General features: G+C 44.6%; 1 protein-coding gene and 2 non-coding genes across 5 annotated transcripts; 2 read left to right on the top strand and 1 right to left on the bottom strand.

The window, feature by feature from the left end:
- The first annotated feature begins 1705 nt into the window (after positions 1-1705).
- Positions 1706-1866, top strand: LOC123414302. Its single transcript, XR_006614302.1, has one exon. It is a non-coding gene; the product is annotated as a U1 spliceosomal RNA (small nuclear RNA).
- A 7191-nt stretch (positions 1867-9057) lies between these two features.
- On the top strand, positions 9058-9217 carry LOC123414304. The gene has a single exon (XR_006614304.1). It is a non-coding gene; the product is annotated as a U1 spliceosomal RNA (small nuclear RNA).
- Positions 9218-12997: 3780 nt separating this feature from the next.
- On the bottom strand, positions 12998-16519 carry LOC123409063 (triacylglycerol lipase 2-like). 3 transcript variants are annotated; one of them, XM_045102052.1, is made up of 9 exons: positions 16314-16519; positions 15468-15592; positions 15222-15335; positions 15009-15144; positions 14819-14932; positions 14446-14729; positions 14062-14141; positions 13849-13944; positions 12998-13755 (listed from the first exon to the last, which is right to left on the bottom strand). In XM_045102052.1, exons 3-9 carry the CDS (start codon positions 15287-15289, stop codon positions 13433-13435), a joined length of 1101 nt encoding a protein of 366 aa, XP_044957987.1. In that variant the 5' UTR covers positions 15290-15335; positions 15468-15592; positions 16314-16519; the 3' UTR covers positions 12998-13432. The 3 variants fall into 3 exon arrangements, with proteins under 3 accessions (XP_044957987.1, XP_044957986.1, XP_044957985.1); XM_045102051.1 differs by lacking the exon at positions 16314-16519 and having other exon boundaries at positions 14446-14486; positions 14586-14729; positions 15009-15149; positions 15468-15920; XM_045102050.1 differs by lacking the exon at positions 16314-16519 and having other exon boundaries at positions 15009-15149; positions 15468-16134.
- Positions 16520-19394: the final 2875 nt, after the last annotated feature.

Genomic DNA, 19394 nt, shown 5'->3' with positions numbered 1-19394 from the left:
AAACATTCTCTTAATAGTGCTATAGCTTATGTATGAAACTACTTCAAAGTGAATTTGACGAAGTGAAGCTGATTTTGATGAATTGGATCAGTCCCAAACAGGCCCTAAAAATAGGTGTTCTGGCTATATCCCATTATTCCATTACTGTACGGTTTCAGAGAATTCACTCTACTGTCGGCAAAAAGGAATAACAAGAATTGGAAGTGGTAAGCGCTAAGGCCCTGTTTGTTTAAAAAGTCTTAAGACTTTTTTTTAGTCTCAATTAAAAAGTCTCTAGTCCTTACCTGTTTGGTTCTAGGGACTAAACATGGACTAGAGGTTATAAAATGACATGCTAAAAGACCATGTTACCCCTATTAATGGACTAGAGGTTATTAAATGACATGCTAAAAGCAGAGGCACTGTTGGAAAAAGTCCCCAAAAGTTCCAAAAAGACTCTTCCTTAGGGACTTCTTTCTTTAGTCCCAAATACCCACTTTTAATCCCTAAAAGTCCCTCATGTTTGGTTTAGATGGGACTAAAAGGGATTTTTTTTAGTTCCTACATCAAAAAATCTCTGTAAACAAACACCCCCTAAAGATCTTCATGACACACGAGGTCACCAAATATCTGACACCATGTGCATCGAAGGTTGGCTACGACTATGTAGAAACAAAGGCTTTCATGCCGCTTTCCGACAAAAGTTCAGGGTCAATCTCGACAACAACAACAACAAAAAAAATTAGCTATTCATTTATGAGCTTTTGATTTTATTATGTTAATTTTCTTGGCCATTTCATCCATTTGTAATATGTTTTACGGTGGAGCAGAAGCATTTGGCTAGTCAGTACTCAGTACTAGGAAGGAAATGTGCAACTTTCAGTTTTCGTCACCTTACATGCAGAATCAGAAAGCGAAAGCCACCAGGGCAGGATACTTTGTTGTCTGGATCTCTACAGGTTAATGGTTTTGTATCGGGCATGAGTTGTGACATGTTGTCTATTACCGGGTTTGTTGATCTAATACTAGCACATGTTTCTTTCATCCTTTTCTGTGCTGATATTTGACAGGACGCTTCTTTGAATCTTGAAGGGGCACATTGTCATAAAGTAAAGCGGGTTAGCCGGGGAAAGCTAATGCTTATCGTACTTATCTATGGAGAGCTTAGGTCCAGGCAACATTTGTTTTAAAAGGGGAGGGGGGTTGGTTTGCCAAAACCATTCTGAAGAAACATGGGATGGATGAAACTTGTCAATGATTGGAATTGGGTAACCGGAAATAGGTGTCGAAATTTACGGAACATGTCCAACGCCAAACACTAGTCAAAACCATTTTCTGGCCCCTTGCGGATTCACGTAACCCATACATTTTGCTGCTGCTATGCCTATACCACTTGTTCTTTGATTCCGGAAGGGACGGGAAGGAATCCATGAATGATGATGGCGATGAGTCACACACTGCAGACGAGTAAGGAACCGGCTAGCGGGAGCATGCTATTGTCAGTCATATCCTTCTTCATGTCATGCTTCGGCTACCAGGCCAGCCATCAGCAGCCCAGTCCTAAGTTACAAGTCCACCAGAAATAGGCCCATGCGTAAACACGTTGGGCCCGTAGCTGCAGGCAGCAGCGCAGCGCTAAGGTTTTGTTTAGTACCACATCGATGACACATGAAGATTAGAGCATGAGAGCTGGCTATATTACGATGACTGGGTGCTTCGTTGCAACATACTTACCTGAACGGGGTCAACAGGCGATCAAGAAGGCTCGTGGCCTAGATCAATGGCTCACATTGCACTTGGTAAGCATGTTGGTCTACCATCTTCCCAAGTGGAAGAGTGGACGTCGTAATTTGTGGTAGAGGGGGTACGCGTTCGCGCGGCCCCTGCCTGAACAATAACAATTTTTTTCATCATTTTGTGCTGAAGCATTTTGCGAAGTCTCAAGGGTGGATATGTGCAACTTTAGGTTTTCGTCATAGTTGAAAAAAAGATACCATGTTGTGGCTCCTTTGATTTCTGAAAGGGCAGAGATTGACACACTTATTAGCCGGCAACAGTTGTTTTTATCGCCGGAAGTGCCAAGGGATGGCTCCCTTTTTAAATGGGAAAGGGCCAAGAACATTAGTATAAAGAAATAGGGGATGCAACTTTCTTGTATAGTGTAATCGAAAAAGGCGTTGAAAATTGGTATAACCTGTGGAAAACAAAGGAGAGAACGCTTGCCCTTGGCAGCGGCGGTTCCGTGTTAATATAGGCAATATCCCATCTAGGGTTACAATGAGATTACATATGGTTAGGAGTTGGATTGACATACAAGTCATATCACAACAACCTAAAGAGATAAATGAGTTAAACCGGTTTATCTACACCGAATACATTACAATGTTTAACACTCCCCCTCAATCACAACTATCTAAGTTGAGGTTGCTTCTGAATGCTTCTAGCTGCCGAAGGGTAAGGGGTTTTGTAAACCCATCTGCCACTTGATCACGAGTTGGTACAAATCTGATGTTCAACAGTTTATCTGCAACTCTCTCACGAATAAAATGATAATCAATCTCAATATGCTTTGTTCTAGCATGAAAAACAGGATTGGCAGACAGATATGTTGCACCAAGGTTATCACACCATAATGAGGCTGCCTTTGGGTGTCGAACACCCAACTCTGTCAACAAGTTCTGAACCCAAATGATTTCAGCAGTTGCATTTGCCAAAGCTTTATACTCAGCTTCATTACTGGACCTAGATATTGTGGGTTGTTTACGAGCACTCCATGAAACTAGGTTACCTCCAAGAAACACAGCAAAGCCGCCAGTGGATCTCCTATCATCAGGACATCCTGCCCAATCTGCATCTGAAAAGGCACTAACAAGCATAGAATCTGCTTTGCTAATTTTAAGTCCATGATCCTTTGTTCCTTGAAGGTACCTAAGAACCCTTTTTACTGTTGTCCAATGTACACTAGTGGGAGCATGTAAAAACTGACATACTTTATTTACTGAGTATGAAATATCAGGCATGGTTAATGTCAGATATTGTAATGCTCCTACAATACTCCTGTATTGACTAGAATCTTATGTTCCTAGTATGTTCCCATCATGAAGGGATAACTTCTTAGAAGTGGATAAGGGTGTACTGGAAGGTTTACACCCCTTCATCCCTATTCGTTGGAGTATTTCCTGTACATACTTTCCTTGTGACAGAAGAATTCCAGTGTGTACACGTTTTACCTCAATGCCCAAAAAGAAGTGTAAGTCTCCAAGATCCTTAAGTGCAAAATCCTTGCCTAGATCCTTGAGCAAGGCCTCCGCTGCTTGAGAGGAGGAACTGGTAACTACTATATCATTAACATAAATGAGCATAAAGATAGTGACTCCATGCTTATGATAGAAAAACAGCGAGGTATCTCCCTTGGAAGGTACAAAACCCAGAGTTTGTAGCTTTGCAGACAGCCTAGAGTACCAAGCCCTAGGTGCCTGTTTCAAACCATATATTGCTTTGTCAAGTTTGCACACATGATAAGGTGAGTTAAGATTCTCATACCCAGGAGGTTGTCTCAGGAACACTTCCTCTTCCAGAACGCCATGCAGAAACGCATTCTTCACATCTAGTTGTCTCATGCACCAATTGCGAGATACTGCAATAGAAAGAATCAACCTAATCGTAGCAGCCTTGACCACAGGACTAAACGTGTCCTCATAGTCAATTCCATACCTCTGTTTAAACCCCTTTGCCACCAGGCGTGCTTTGTACCTATCAATACTGCCATCAGACTTTCTTTTTACCTTGCACACCCATTTACAATCAATGATATTTCTGCCCTTAGTCGGAGGAACCAAGTGCCAAATCCTGTTGCTCATAAGAGCAGAATACTCCTCGTCCATCGCCTCCTTCCATCGTGGTGCACCAACTGCTTCTGCTAAAGTTTGAGGTTCACCTGTGGAACAAAAAGATCCCCAGCGAATACAACCGTCGCGGTATACCTTGGGTTTGACAACTCCCCCTTGGGATCTGGTGTGTGCACGGGCAGGTGGCGGTGGAGCAGGGCGTGAAATTTGTTGTTGGATGCGATTTGATGACGAGGAGACAGCAGATCCGGAGGCCGCAGAGGATCCGGAGGCAAACTCCTGTGCAGATTCGGCGGGCTGGACGTGATCGCCATGCAGATCTGCATTGGAGTCAGCGTCTCATGCGGTCGGCTCCCCGACCGGTGTCGCGGGGTACGGTGCAGGCGCAGCACCTGGCGCACCAAAGTCCGAGGCGGGGGACCCAGCCGACACGTCATCGGGCGAGGCGCGCGCCAGCGGTGGTTGGCCAGTGTCACGTGGCGGGGACCCACCTGCCCCCGCACCTGGAGGACTGATCCCGCGCCTGACCAGCCGGGGCCCGCCTGTCCCCGCGTGTGGGAAGAAACCGTCCGGCGAGCCGCGCCCGACCGGTGGTGCAGGACCTGGCGCTGCAGTTCCCGAGGTGGATCTCCCTGACGCGCCCGATCCCGAGGCAGTTCCCGCCGGATCTCCTGTGGATAATTCTGCAGCATTGTGTGACATAAAATCATGGGGGTTTGCACTGTTTTCGGCAGTATTTTCCTGTGAACTTGCAGCATCAAAGTTGTTAGTAGCAGAGGTATGAGACACTGGCATATATCAACAGTAATATCCCCTTCCCCAAACGGTAGATGCATGGCAGGGAGAAGATGAGACGGTAGTAAAAACAAGTTCCTTGCGAAGCTGTGCACCGACATTTGGGTGAAGTTGTGCAAAAGGAAAAACGTGCTCATCAAACACCACATCTCGTGAAACATAGACTCGGCCAGAGGCTATGTCAAGACATTTGTACCCTTTGTGCATTGTGCTATATCCGAGAAAAGCGCATTGCTTAGACCTAAACTCAAGTTTATGTTTGTTGAAGGGACGAAGGTTTGTCCATACGGCACAACCAAAGATGCGAAGGAAATTGTAGTTTGGTTTAATGCCATAGAGACGTTCAAGTGGTGTTTGGTGGTTGATAACTCTACTAGGAACACGGTTTATGAGGTAAACGGTAGTAGAGAAAGCTTCATCCCAAAATTTTAAGGGCATAAAGGCGTGTGCAAGAAGGGAGAGCCCAACTTCCACGATGTGGCGATGTTTTCGTTCAGCTGATCCATTCTGCTAGTGAGCATGGGGACATGAGACATGGTGAGAAATTCCAATGCGCTCAAAGAAGGTGTTTAGATGTTGATATTCTCCTCCCCAATCTGTTTGCATAGCAAGGATCTTACGATCAAATTGGCGCTCAACAAGTTGTTGAAACAGGTGGAATTTTTCAAACACATCAGATTTGTTTTTGAGTAAATAAATCCAGCTGAATTTACTGAAATCATCTATAAAGCTCACATAATACTTTTGTCTGCCTACAGAGACGAGTCCAGGACCCCACACATCTGAGAAAACAAGCTCTAAGGGAACTTTTTACACACTACTGGAACGGGTATAGGGAAGTTGGTGGCTCTTGGCCTTTTGACATGAATCACAAACTAGCAAGTGATCCTTTTTATTGGAGACAGGAAGACTAAAATCACAAAGAACTTTCTGAACTATTGGCAAGGCATGATGCCCTAAACGTTTATGCCACCGTGAAGTAGATGGGATGACCGCACCAAGAGCTTGTGGATGAGGAACTTCTTCACGGCCAGAGACTGGGAACAAGCCACCCTTACTCTTGCTTTGTAGAATGGTTCTCCGAGTGTCCCGATCCTTAACAAAAACAATTTCAGGGTAAACTTCAAGAAAGGCATAGTTATCAACCATGAGACGAGATGCAGAGAGGAGACTTTTATCAGCTTGTGGAGAGTGGAGGATGTTGTTGAGAGCTAAGGAACCATGGGGGGTTGATAAAACTGAATGACCAATATGTGCAATGCTCATACCTTGACCACTAGCTGTGTGGATTTGTTCTGTGCCGGTGTAGCGATCATGCACCGCAAGCTTCTCGAGTTCCCCCGTGACATGGTCGGTGGCGCCAGTATCAAGATACCAGTTGGTATCTACTCCATAGGAGTAAGCAGCATTGGCGGATCGGTTAACACCACCTCCACCATTGCCACCACCTCGACCTCCACTGCCTGCAGGATTACAGACGTTGTTGTTGTAGTTGGGATCATAGCGCTTCTTGCAGCGCCACGCCCCATGACCACCTTCTTTGCAGATCTGACAGTTCTCGAATTTTCGATCACTGCCACGATCACCGCCGCGATCACCACCCTGGCGAGCATTGTTGGTGTTGCCGCCAGAGTTGTCGTAGCCGCCACGCCCTCCCGTGTGATTGTTGTTGTAGCCACCACGGGAGGTGTTGCCGTTTCCTCATCCACGCCCCCACCCCCGAGAGGCGAGGTTATCCGAGTAGGCGTTGGTTTGCGTCGAGATCTGAGCTTCAGCAGCAAGAAGGAGGGAGAAAAGCTCCCTAAGGCCGATGGGTTGGTCGGTGATGGTGCGCGTGGAGATGGGTGAGACGAAACCGTTGTACTCCGGTTCATGCATCAGCCCCTGGATGATGTGGGAGACGATGTCATCTTCATCCAGAGGCTTTCCAGCCGCCGCCAGCTCATTGGCTAGTCCTTTCATCTTGGTGTAGTAGGATGCCGCAGAGGAGTCACCCTTCATGGTGCTTGCGATCATTGATCGCAGCTGGATGATGCGCGCCCGTGACTGCGAAGAGAAACTTTGGAGGATCTCCTTCCAGGCTGCCGCAGCAGTTGTACAATTGCTAACCTGAAGGAGTATGTCACGGGAGAGAGATGCGAGCAGAAACGTGAGCACCTGCTGATCTTGAGTTACCCAAACCACGTGTTCAGGATTTGGCGTCGCGATGAGCTCCTTCTTCCCGGAGACCTCCTTCTCCGAGACGAGCTCAGCAGCGGGTTCCTTGATGGAGCCATCGAGGTAGCCCATCATGCCTGTAGCCCTAACATGGGGCGGGACTTGCGCCCTCCAGACCAGGAAATTTTCCCTGGTTAGCTTCTCGGCAATGGTGTGTCCGAGGGATGCGATGGAGGGGGTGGCCATGACAACGACAGAGGAGGAAGACATGACTTCTAGATGCGGTGGAAGAGACTAGCTCTGTATACCATGTGGAAAACAAAGGAGAGAACGCTTGCCCTTGGCAGCGGCGGTTCCGTGTTAATATAGGCATATCCCATCTAGGGTTACAATGAGATTACATATGGTTAGGAGTTGGATTGACATACAAGTCATATCACAACAACCTAAAGAGATAAAGGAGTTAAACCGGTTTATCTACACCAAATACATTACAATGTTTAACATAACCAACTGATTAGAGCATTACTGGGAAACAAAACAGAACATGTCCAATACCAAAACAATAGTCAAAACCATTTTCTGTCCCCTTTGGTATTCAGATTCAGATATCCCATTCATTTACTTTGCGAAGGCAAATAGGCAAGTGGCACAATATGATAAAAGTCATCAGCACCTCCTGGTGCTACGAAATGTCGAATAATTGACCTGAAAAATTCGTTTGAGTAACCATTTTCCTGACAACATGTTATGAGTAAGTTCACACATGACAGCATATCCATCGGCGCCGCCGTTGATTGTTCGACGGACGGCGTCATGCAGTTTCTTTTTTGTTGGTCTTGCGTGCCGAGAGGAGAGAGGACAAGCTGCTTTGATTCCCGGAGGGGCATGACATGAATGACGATGGTGATGAGTTGCCAACGAGAAAAGAATCGGCAAGCGGCAGCTATTGTCATATCTCATATGCTACCTCATGTGTTTGATTGATGCCTCACATGAAAGCCAATTCACCTCAACATCATGTGTTTGTGTATCACTATCTCTCTCTCTTTAATTCATCTATCACGCCTGACTAGAAGGAAGGGAGCCTGGATCGACATGTCGTATCATCAGATTATCAGATAGATTAAAGTGCTTGACAATTGACATCACTTGTTTCCTGTTCTCTCACTCTCGGTGAGGGTGCCAACTGTGAACGAACACTAGTTAAACTCGTTTCCGGGCCCATTTTTGGAGTCAAAATGAAAAAGGTGAACAATTAAACCTCAAGAACAGGTTTATAGAACTTTTGGAAGATTTGGGTCCATGGAAATCCTCCATGTCTAGATTGTTTAAGTTGGCGGATTAAATCCACTAGGAATATTTATGAAGGACTCGTTTGCACTACATCTCAATGCAGAAATCCAATTAGGGTCTTCGGAGTGTTGTAAAAAATGTTTTTTCTTGCAAACAAATTAGATGTGTTCGTTGTCACACCTAAATACTGCCTACAAATTTTAGCGGCAAAGCTTAAGCATTTTGACCTGTGCGAAAAAAATAAGTTGAACTTCTAATGTTACACTTAATTTTGTTTTTTTCACCAGGGGAGCATTGCTACCCCTTTTTGAATGAAAATTTCAAGCATGCTCGTACATGAACATCTACAATAAAGTCATTTAAAAAAATTAGTTACTCTTTGTTTTGAATTTACTGTTTATCCAGGAGCATTTGCCCCCCAAAGCCGAAACGCCCATCTCATCACAATGGAAAAAGTTCTATTTACTCAAAGGTCTTGGATTTTTTTTCTCAATCAAAGAAACTTCGGTACAAATTCAATCTTGTAGGATTCAAGTGTTCATTGGAATCCTTTTTTTTCTATTTCTATGTTTACAAAATCTTAAATTTTAAAAAAGCCATGGTAGTCAACAATGCACAACATTCTAATATATATTTTTCTTATTTATATTTATTAGAAATCATGTGAATCAAACAGGTGCCGAAAGTTCTCCACAACATTTTTTTACACTTAGACAACATAAACTTCTTAATATGCTCATGCTTAGCAATACATAACTACTAGATCTGATGAAAACCGTTATTTTGAGGGTTGGATGAATACTACTCGGCTACCGGGCCAGCCATAGGGGACGACCACACCTATGGTCCACCCAAAATAGGTCCATGCCTGAACACCCCATAACTTCAGGCCCTCAGGTTATTTTAGTACCACATCGACACCATAGTGAGATTAGAGTAGAAGAGCAGGCTATATAATGATGGCTAGGTGCTTCATTGCAAGATACTTACCTGGACGGGGTCAACGGGTGATCAAAAAGGCTCGTGGCCTAGATCAATGGCTCACATTGCACAGAGTGAGTGTGTTGGTCTACCATCTCCTTAAATAGGAGAGTGGACGTCATAATTTCTGTTAGAGGGGTATGCGTCCGCGCGACCCCTGCCAAATTTTCAAAAAATAAAAGTTAGGTTTTATTTGAAGAAAGATGTATTTGTAAAAGAAGTTAAGATTTGGTTTTAATTAGAAGCTGCATTTGCTTGTGACGCCAAATGTCAATTTCCAGAAGAAACAAGAAACGCACTTTTTTATAATTCTGATATTTGGCAGCAGGATGCTTCTTTGGTTCCGGAAGGGGCAGAGATTAACGATGAGTCACACACATTGCCATCAAAGTGAAATGGGGAGTCGGCAAAGCTGAGCTAAAGCTATGTCATGTCTGTTGTTTCTGTTGACGATGCATTGGCAGCTAAGCTTATGGTACTTTCATACGAGAGCTTAGGTCCTTGCAGCACTTGATTTTATCACCGGAAGTGTCCCGGAATGGGCCAAAAGCATCCTGAAGAAGTAAGGGCTGAAACTTTCTTGTCAGTGATTGGAATAGTGTAATCAAAATCAGGCGTAGAAAAATTCTAATCTAAAACCAATTGGAGCATTATTGGGAAAGATAACAGAACATGTCCAGAGCCAGACACTGGTCAAAAGCCAATTGCTGGCCCTTCGGTAGCCAGATTCAGATATCCCATGCTTCACTCTCTGGAGGCATAAAGCAAAATGGCTCAACCTGATGAACAGCCAGTAGCGCCTCTTGGCAATACGGACAAGAGGAAATGAAGAGTAGTCAAACATGAAAGTTCGTTTTGTTGTTTCAACAACAAGAGTACTCAAAAAATGAATATTCTGACAGCATCTCGTATTCCATGATTCTATAGTTTCGCAGAATTCACTTTATTGTGGGCAAGAAAGTTCTAAAATAAAATGTTCAGAATTGCGGCGATGAGCACTAGGCGCATAGATCCTCATGACACACGAGATTGCCAAACTTCTCACACCACGTTAGGTTTCATATTTAGAAACGGAGGGAGTAAAGATGAAAAATCGCTCACAACTCTGCTACGTTCATCCAGCTAGCATGCAGCTTTCAGACAAAAGTTCAGGAACGATCCCGACACTTGGCCCCTCCTGTGTTTTCTGGCGGTTTCAGCGTCCAATTCGGAACCGCTACTTCTTCGCCTAGTCGTGGGAACCTGTCGACGTCGCAAAATTAGGTTTTGACATTTCTTTCGAGATTCAGCCATGGCCGAAAAACAGGACAGCTGCACGAAGGGGAACGAAGTCTCTGAAGTGAACTGAAGATGACCGTTGCCAACCTGCATGCCCCTATGACAGGTCATCTTTCGGTATGTGAGGTCTATCTTTCTAAGATTTGAAGCTGATGTGGAATGCCTGACTTCAGAGTGGAGAGTTACTATCCTCCTCCAGACAAACTGGGCTGGTTTATTTCGGCATGTTATCTGGAGAATGACCGAGTAGCTCTGAAGTTGAAAAGCAGAAGGCACATAGTATGGTGCTGCGGCCTTACAAAAGCAGAAGGCATATGATCTTGCCCAGCACTTTGGTCACAATCTTTTATTAAAGGCCCAAGGGGCATATATATATATTACACATGACTTGAGGTGTAAGGAAAGTAAACATAGAGTAATAGGACTCTTAGACTAATACTAATACTTTCTAACACCCCCCTCAAATGCAAAGTGTATGTAATAGCATTGCATTTGAAGAAGTGTAATACTAAAAAAAATTGATAATCCAAATCCACGTCTTGAAAGTGTCGTCGTAGCATGAAAAGTCTTCAAAACCTGTCGAGTCAAGCCAAAGGGGATAACGAAGAGATGACACATCAGAGGAAGACACCGAATCACTTGAAGATACAAGATAAGTATCAAGAGAAGATGAGTTGTCAAAGAAGATGGTACATCAAAAGAATAAAGCATTGCGTAGAAAATCATAGTCCACGACAACCGACGGCGAAAGAAGCTCGGCGGTTAAGGACGATGGACGTAGATCGACAATGCAAAAAGAGTTTAGAAAATCCTATAGAGAACAACAAGGGCAAATAGGCCACAAAAATTGTATAGAAAGGATCGGGACCGGAAAAAGGCTGAAGGACTAAGGTATGGTGGACTCGCATGGCATGAGAAAACATAAAATATCAACGGATTTGGTGAACGCAACGGAAAATATAAAGAAAACTAGAAAACACACACTAGGCTAGAGATGATGGTAGCGGAAGAGACAAAAAAAATATCATGGCGACGAAGGCCAAAACCAAGCTCCTGACTGTGAAGAGGACGGTCTCTCCGAGCTAGATGAGTCAACAACAAGACCGGCAAAACCTGTTGAAGAAAAAACTGAAGCTGCAAGCAGATGCTTAAGTCGCACAATATCCTCCTCAGTCAGAGACACTTCTGAAGGAGTCAGCGTAGAAGTGCGAGTCCCTGAAGTCTCTGAGCGTGCCTGGCGTAGATGTCGTTTCTTCAAGTAGCAATCAGGCTTGGGGTGACCATCCGTGTTGCAGTAGCCATAATGAGTACGATAGCGATCCTTACCACCACCAGAAGAAGTGGAGAGGAGTGGAGGGCTAGCGTGAAAAGTCGGTGCAGCAAACGACGTAGCAGGAGCACGAGCAGCGAGAACAGAGGGAATCTCAAGTAAACCAGCACCACGAAGGCGAGTCTCTTCAGCTCGAATCTCAGAAAGTGCCTCCATAAGAGTAATACGACCACAAGCAAACAATTGAGTGCGTCGTGGCTCGAATTCCGGACGAAGACGAGACAAGAACTCATATACGCGATGAATCTCCATGTCTGCCTGCACAGCCTGGCAACACTTGCAAGTACGACAACCAGCGGTGCGAAGAGAGTCAAGTTGACGCCAAATGGCAGAACTCTGGGCGTAGAAATAGTCAACAGTGGAGTCATCCTGTTGAAGAGCATGCTCCTGACGAACCACATATAGATATAAGGCATCATCAGAGGGCTGATAGCGCTGACAAAAACATGTCCACATGGCAAAGGCGGTAGCGAGTCCCATAAACTCAGAGGCAAACTGAGGAAAAACACTAAAAGCGAGAACAGCCGCAACACGAGCATCATCATGAGACCACTGAGTGTAAGTAGAGAGAGCATCACGGTAAAAGTGAAGAGACTCTTCATAGATCAAAACCTGTTACTCATAAGCACGAGTTGCAGACTCATCAGCAAGTTTAGCTGCATCCTTAGCGGTCTGAGGAGCATCCGCAGCAAGAGACGATGACGTAGGCGGAGTAGGAGCCATGGGAGGAACCGAACGTGGCAGACAGGAGACCTCACCAGATAGAACACCCCAGAGCCGAATGTCACACATATGAATGCGAAAGAAGCCAATAAATTCGATGTAGTTAGTACCATAAAAAATCAACAACGAGATGATGAAGACATAGTCTTTTTTACTATTCCCAAAGCAAACGAAGCCAAAGTCAACAACGAGACAGCAGCACCTCGGCTCGGGACAAGAGATAGGCAGCAGAACAGACCAGATCAGGAGAATAGCAGCAGGTAGCAGGTAACACAGAGCACCACGTAGCAGCAGCTAGAAACACCAGCAGATAGCGACTAGCACAGAGTACCACGCTGGTCTCGTTCCGTTCGGGATCGGGACGAAGCAGAGGGGCGATCTCGAGGGCAACGCCGTTTGTTCCTTCAACGGCGGGGCGACCCGATCTGGGATGAGGCCCTTCCGTGTGGGTTGGGGCAGCCCGATCTAGGCGTTTGACTGGCAGCAGGAGACGAGCAGATAACAGCACGTGACCGCACGGTAGATGCCGGGCGTTAGAAGAAGCGATCACGCGAGATTGGATCAGGAAGGATGAGTTGTGCGTGCTAAAAAAATAACCTAAGCTCTAATATCATGTTAGAAAAGCAATTTATTTTTATTAAAGGTTCAATAGACATGTATATACTACACATGACTTAAGGTGTAAGGAAAATAAACATAGACTAATAGAACTCCTAGACTAATACTAATACTTCCTAACAAGGATTACCCCGTCGACGAAAGAAAACACGCTCATGTAGTAGATGGTGCATAAACGGGGTCAGAAATCTGAGACTTTCAAATAGGCAGATAACACGGGATCGGACATGACGGGTAAACTGGTTACGATGGAACTGAATATCTGACAGAGCATCTACTCACTCCGATGAGCATATGCTAAGATCATACACAAGCCATATGAACGGACAACTAATACGTGGTTGAAGTTTTGGTTGGCTGTATAGGCTAATATAGGAAGTCACTGCGGTGAAGGCCGCTCGGAGAGAGACCTGAAGTAGCAGCTCCATCAGTGGCGCTGAAGGAAGTCGACAATCGGCCCGTACACGAGTTGTGGAGCATTGTAGCCTATCACAAAGTCAGCGTGAGCGTAGTCGGGCAGGTACAGCACCTCCATGTTGTTGCTGTCATGGGTTCTGACCAGCGTCTTCAGGAGGTGCCTGGTGTCGGGGACATCGCCGAGGAAGTCTTGGCCGCCATGGGTGAGGAACATGGGGATATGGGTCGGGATGGACGAGAGGTCGTACAGCGGGGGGCGTGGCTGGTTGTAATGCTTCATGTTTTCCAAGGCGTTGCCGTAGTCGTACCTTCTGACTCCTTCGTACCTGATCACTGGTTGCAGGCAAACCAGGAGAAGAAAGTCAGTGCGGTTCCAGAGATTTGAACAATAGAAAGCCTTTTTAAGCTTCTGATTGTGATCCTTACTCTGCGACATGTGAATAAGGTTCTTGATAGAGGTGGACTGTGTGGCATGCTGCAGGAAGGCACATACAGTTGAAGCATTGAGGCAGCAGTCCGGTCCTTCAACCATCAGGCAATTAAAGTTAGTGATAAAAGGTCAATTTTAGCTTCACATCATATCTTAGCTTAGCATAATATATTTCTTGGAATATGGAGGATTTTATGCAAAAAATGTACCCATAACAGCCGTAAACAGGTCGTAGCAGTCGACTTCAGGGTCACCGCATATTAGGAGCAGAATTTCATGTGAAACTGGCCTGATATGCAGCAGCACATTTGTAGTTGTCAATAGAGCACAACCGAACTGACACCGGTTACCCAACAATACACAACGCAACTTCAGATTTTCAATAGATGAATGGCAAGTCTTGAAGCGGCGACTCTTGGCAGCATTGATATCACAACGAGATTCATAGTTGTGTACAACGACAACCTTGTAGAAAAACTTAAGCATGTGCACCTCTACTCATAATCAATAAGTTCCCGCGAGAAGCAAAACTACAAGCAGGAGCGCATGTACTGCATTTTCTTAACATTGGAAGTTGTAGTAAAGAGACCTACCCAACAGGATTGAACTCACGATATCCTAGAAAGTGAAATGCCTGCGCAAGACAAACCAAAGAAAATAAACCATTCACCATGTAAATTATAGATGTGGTAGTTGATAATAAGAAAAAGTACGATGGACAGTTTTCTTTTACTTCTGCAAGGAGGATTTGAGTAGCAAGCCGGGTGAGTTTCGATTTTGTCTTATACAGATAAGCAATTGGGCAGAGCAACACAGCCGATCGAACTAAATGAAGTAACCTGTGCTCAGAGAAGGCTGCAATAATAATCAAGGTTCCCTAGAAATAAAGTAAGAAATGCTTCAGTATACCTCCCAAGTCCCAAATCTGAACTCATAGAAATCTTCAAAATTGATATCTCAGCTCACCAGGGAGTGACCGATATAGTGGACTTTCTGGCCTCCTGTGTGATCATAGACAAACTGAAGCACGGCAGGAAGATCATAGGCAGCAAGTTGGTCCCACGTCCAGTTCCAGTACTCCTGAAAATATTAGCCGATACTCTGTTAGTGAAAATCCAAGGAAAAATGTATTCTTGACCAGGCTTGAGATGAAAACCGGATCATCTGGAGTGAGCGAGGTATGGTTCCGGCTGGAATTAGTTCCACGGGTGTTGGCAAACCAAACATCAAACCCACCATCTGCCAAAATAAATCCAAGTGATTGTTTTGGTGTACCCAGTACCCAAGAAACGCTATCCTGTCCAATACACACATTTCATTCAGGTATGATGGAACTCAGTGGCAGAAATTTTGACAACAATATCCTTACCACCATGAGCCCGTGGAATAGCAGTACTGGTATCCTCGTCCTATTCTTAGTCGATTTAGAAACGCCATGAGGAATCCTCTTTAAGCTAAGAATATAACCATCTTCTGTTGTGACCTGTCATAGATTTATAAAAGGCCAGAATTTTACAAAAGGCCAGAATTTTCTTATGGAAACATAACATTGCAGTTTAAAACAAGGGATCCCTTAAAACAATGTCTATGAGTACATTCATAAGAGCTCTCATACCATGTGGTCTTCGCATGGATAGCCAAAAGCTGCTGCTCTTGTCTTGCACAGACCAAACGGATGGGACGAAGGTTCACAACGTGGACCAACATCATCCAGAGAACTATAGTTCCTCCATGAGTGAGCTGTGCAGGATTTAAAGACAAGCGAAAGAATCAACAAACTAATTAAAAATAAATTCCTGGCCATCAAATGATGTAGAATCATATGTTACTATGATTCTGATTGTTTCTGAGAGTGGCACAATTTCCTGCGGATGTACAAGGATAGTGTTGACACAAATTGCAGTGTCTCTTCCCAGAGAAGAGCGCTGCTTTTGTGTCGCTGGTGTATTGCCATAAATACTGGAGGAATGGTCTCCAAATAACAAACGGGTTCCCGTCTTGAACTGTAACTTAACAAAATTACTGAGAGTGTTATAGATTTATCTGTTTGCTTGTGCAAAATCAAGCTTGACAGAGACACAGACAGGCCACACAATTGCAGGAAAATAAAAACTGGATCCTTAGTCTGTGCAAAAGGGTAGATTGCACATGCATAAGCGAAGTAGCTAACTAAGTAAAAGAGAAGAACGACTGCCGTAAAACCAATCATGCCATCTTGATGATCAGAGATGAAGACCCCTATGGCTCACTTCACACGAATGGTGTGATCCCAAAGTCTGTTTGACCACTAAGAATGTTTGAGAAGAAAAGACAACCTTCTTTTGAAGTACCAGCAGCATGTATACCCAGACCGATGATTCATTTCTAAAGATGGATTCAGATACAATGGCATTCATCGGTTCACCAAGAAATATGACAGATTGACATGGCCCCAAACCGTTTCGAGAATAGAACTGCTTACCGGCAGATAGGCGCGCATGCGCCTACAGAAGCATTTGCACGAACACATGGCGCGCGTCTGCCGCGGAGACAAGGAGGATGGCCCGCTTTGGTTGCCTGGTTGCCTCCACCTCAAATGCTGCTCCCGTGCGACCATGCCTGCCGTGGGCGGGGGGGCATCCGACAGTGTGGACGCCGTCGACGGCTGGCCGGCCTTGGTCGCGGGCGCCGGGGCTAGGCGGCAAGCGGAACTGGCCTGCAATGAACGAGCCCGTAACCAAAATGAGCGGTTTTTTAGAACCTGCCCCTCAAAGAACGAGTAAATTTTACTCCCTCCGTTCCTAAATATAAATCTTTTAAGCGATTTCAATAGGTGTCTACATACGGAGCAAAATGATTGAATGTACACTCTAAAATATGTCTATATACATCCGTATATAGTCCATTAGTAAAATCTCTACAAAGACTTATATTTAGGAACGGAGGAAGTAGAACTTAGACGAAAACCGTAAAGTTTAACCAAAAGTGTAAAAAATAAGGAAAACGATTCCGCTCAACCGACTGATTCTCTAGCTCCCGTCCCCCCGCCTTGCTTGCACGACACGTGTCCCACGTGACGTGCCGCTCACATCCTGATGATTGTTTTATAACTTCTACAACATCATCAATGTCACCATTTAGAAAGCTCGGCTTGTCGCAAAGAGATTTCCGACAAGTTCAAGGAGTTGACTACGATGACATTTTCTCATCCGTAGCGATGCTAAAGTCTGTTGGAATTATGTTAGCAGTTGTAGCATTTTTTGATTATGAAATATGGCAGATGAATGTCAAAAACATTGTTTCCTTGACGGTTTTCTTCAGGAAAGGTTGTATGTGATACTACGAGAAGGTGTTGTCATTTCTAAGGATGCTAACAAGTATGCAAGCTCCAACAATCCTTCTGTGGACTGGAGCAAGCATCTCAGAGTTGGAATATATGCTTTGATGAGATGATCAAAGCTTTTGGGTTTATACAAAGTTTATGAGAAATTTGTATTTACAAGAAAGTGAGTGGGAGCACTATGGAATTTTTGAAAAGTATATGTGGTTGACATATATTGATCGGAAATGATGTAGAATTTCTAGAAAGCATATAGGGTCCTTTGAAAGAGCTTTTCAAAGGAAAACCTGGATGAAGCTACTTAAAATATTGGGCATCAAGATCTATAGAGATAGATCAGGACGCTTGATAAAATCTTCAATAAAATATACCTAGACAAGATTTTGAAGGAGTTCAAAATGGATCAGTCAAAGAAGGAGTTCTTGCCTGTATTGTAAGGTGTGAATTTGAGTAAGACTCAAAGCCTGACCACGACAGAAGAAAGATAAAGGACGAATGTCGTCCCCTATGCCTTAGCCATAGGCTCTATAGTATGCCATGTACCGCACCTGGTGTGTGCCTTGCCATGATTCTGTCAAGGGGTACAAGAGTGATACAGGAATGGATCACTCGATAGCGGTCAAAGTTATCCTTAGTAACTAGCGGACTAAGGAAATGTTTCTCGATTATGGAGGTGATAAAGAGTTCGTCGTAAAGGGTTACGTCGATACAAGCTTTGGCACCAATCTGGATGACTCTGAGTAGCAAACCGGATTCGTATAGTGAAGCAGTCATTTGTAATTGTTACAAGTGGAGTGTGGTAGCAGCATCTAGTGTATGCGATAGAGATTTGTAAAGTACACATGGATCTGAATTTTGCAGATCCGTTGACTAAAAGCATCTCTCACAAGCAAAACATGATCAAACCCCAGAACTCATAGGGTGTTAATCACATATCGATGTGAGCTAGATTATTGACTCTAGTGCAAGTGGGAAACTGTTGGAAATATGCCCTAAAGGCAATAATAAATTAGTTATTATTATATCTCCTTGTTCATGATAATCGTTTATTGTCCATGCTAGAATTGTATTGATTGGAAACTCAAATACATGTGTGGATACATAGACAACACACTATCCCTAGTAAGCCTCTAATGGACTAGCTCGTTGATCAAAGATGGTCAAGGTTTCCTGTTCATAAACATGAGTTGTCATTTGATAACGGGATCACATTATTAGGAGAATGATGTGATGGATAAGACCCAAACTATGAACATAGCATATGACCGTGTCAGTTTATCGCAATTGTTTTCTGCAGGTCAAGTATCTGTTCCTATGCCCATGAGATCGTGCAACTCTCTAACACCGGAGGAGTACCTTGTGTGTATCAAACGTTGCAACATAACTGGGTGACTATAAAGGTGCTCTACAGGTATCTCCAAGGGTGTCTGTTTAGTTGGCATGGATCAAGAGTGTGATTTGTCACTCCGTGTGACAAACACGTATCTCAGGGCCCACTCGGTAATACAACATCACAACAAGCTTGCAAGCAATGTCACTAAAGATTTACGGAACGAGTAAAGAGACTTTCTCGTAACGAGATTGAACTAGGTGTGGAGATACCGACGATCGAACTCGAGCAAGTAACATCCCGATGGACAAAGGGTACAGTATACAAGATTTACTGAATCATTGACATCGTGGTTCGACCGATAAAGATCTTCGTATAATATGTAGGAGCCAATATGGGCATCCAGGTACCGTTATTTGTTATTGACAGGAGAGTGTCTCGGTCATGTATGCATAGTTCTCGAACCCGTAGGGTCCGCACACTTAAGGTTCAGTGACAATTTAGTATTAATGAGTTATGTATGGTGGCAACCAAAAGTTGTTTGGACTCCCGGATGAGATCCCGGAAGTCATGAGGAGCTCCGGAATGGTCTAGAGGTAAAGATTTATATGGGAAGTTGGTATTCAGGTTCCGAAAAAGTTCCAGGATTTACCCATTTTGTGACGGAGGTTCCGGAAGTGTTCCGAGGGTTCACCGGGAGGGTCCACCTGCCTCGGAGGGCCCCATGGGCTGTGAGAGGTGGTGCACCAGCCCCTGGTGGGCTGGGCGCCCCTCCCGCATGAAGGCCCATGCGGCCAAAGGGCTAGGGCAACCCAAGGTGGGGCGCCACCCCTTGTCTTGGGTGGCAAGGCACCCCACCCTTGGCCGCTGCCCCTCCTCGGGGAAACCCTAGG

This window comes from Hordeum vulgare, chromosome 7H (assembly GCF_904849725.1).
Source record: "Hordeum vulgare subsp. vulgare chromosome 7H, MorexV3_pseudomolecules_assembly, whole genome shotgun sequence".
In the NCBI taxonomy this organism is placed as follows: domain Eukaryota; kingdom Viridiplantae; phylum Streptophyta; class Magnoliopsida; order Poales; family Poaceae; genus Hordeum; species Hordeum vulgare.
Note: the sequence above shows the minus strand (reverse complement) of the source record. Positions and strands in the feature narration are given on the sequence as shown.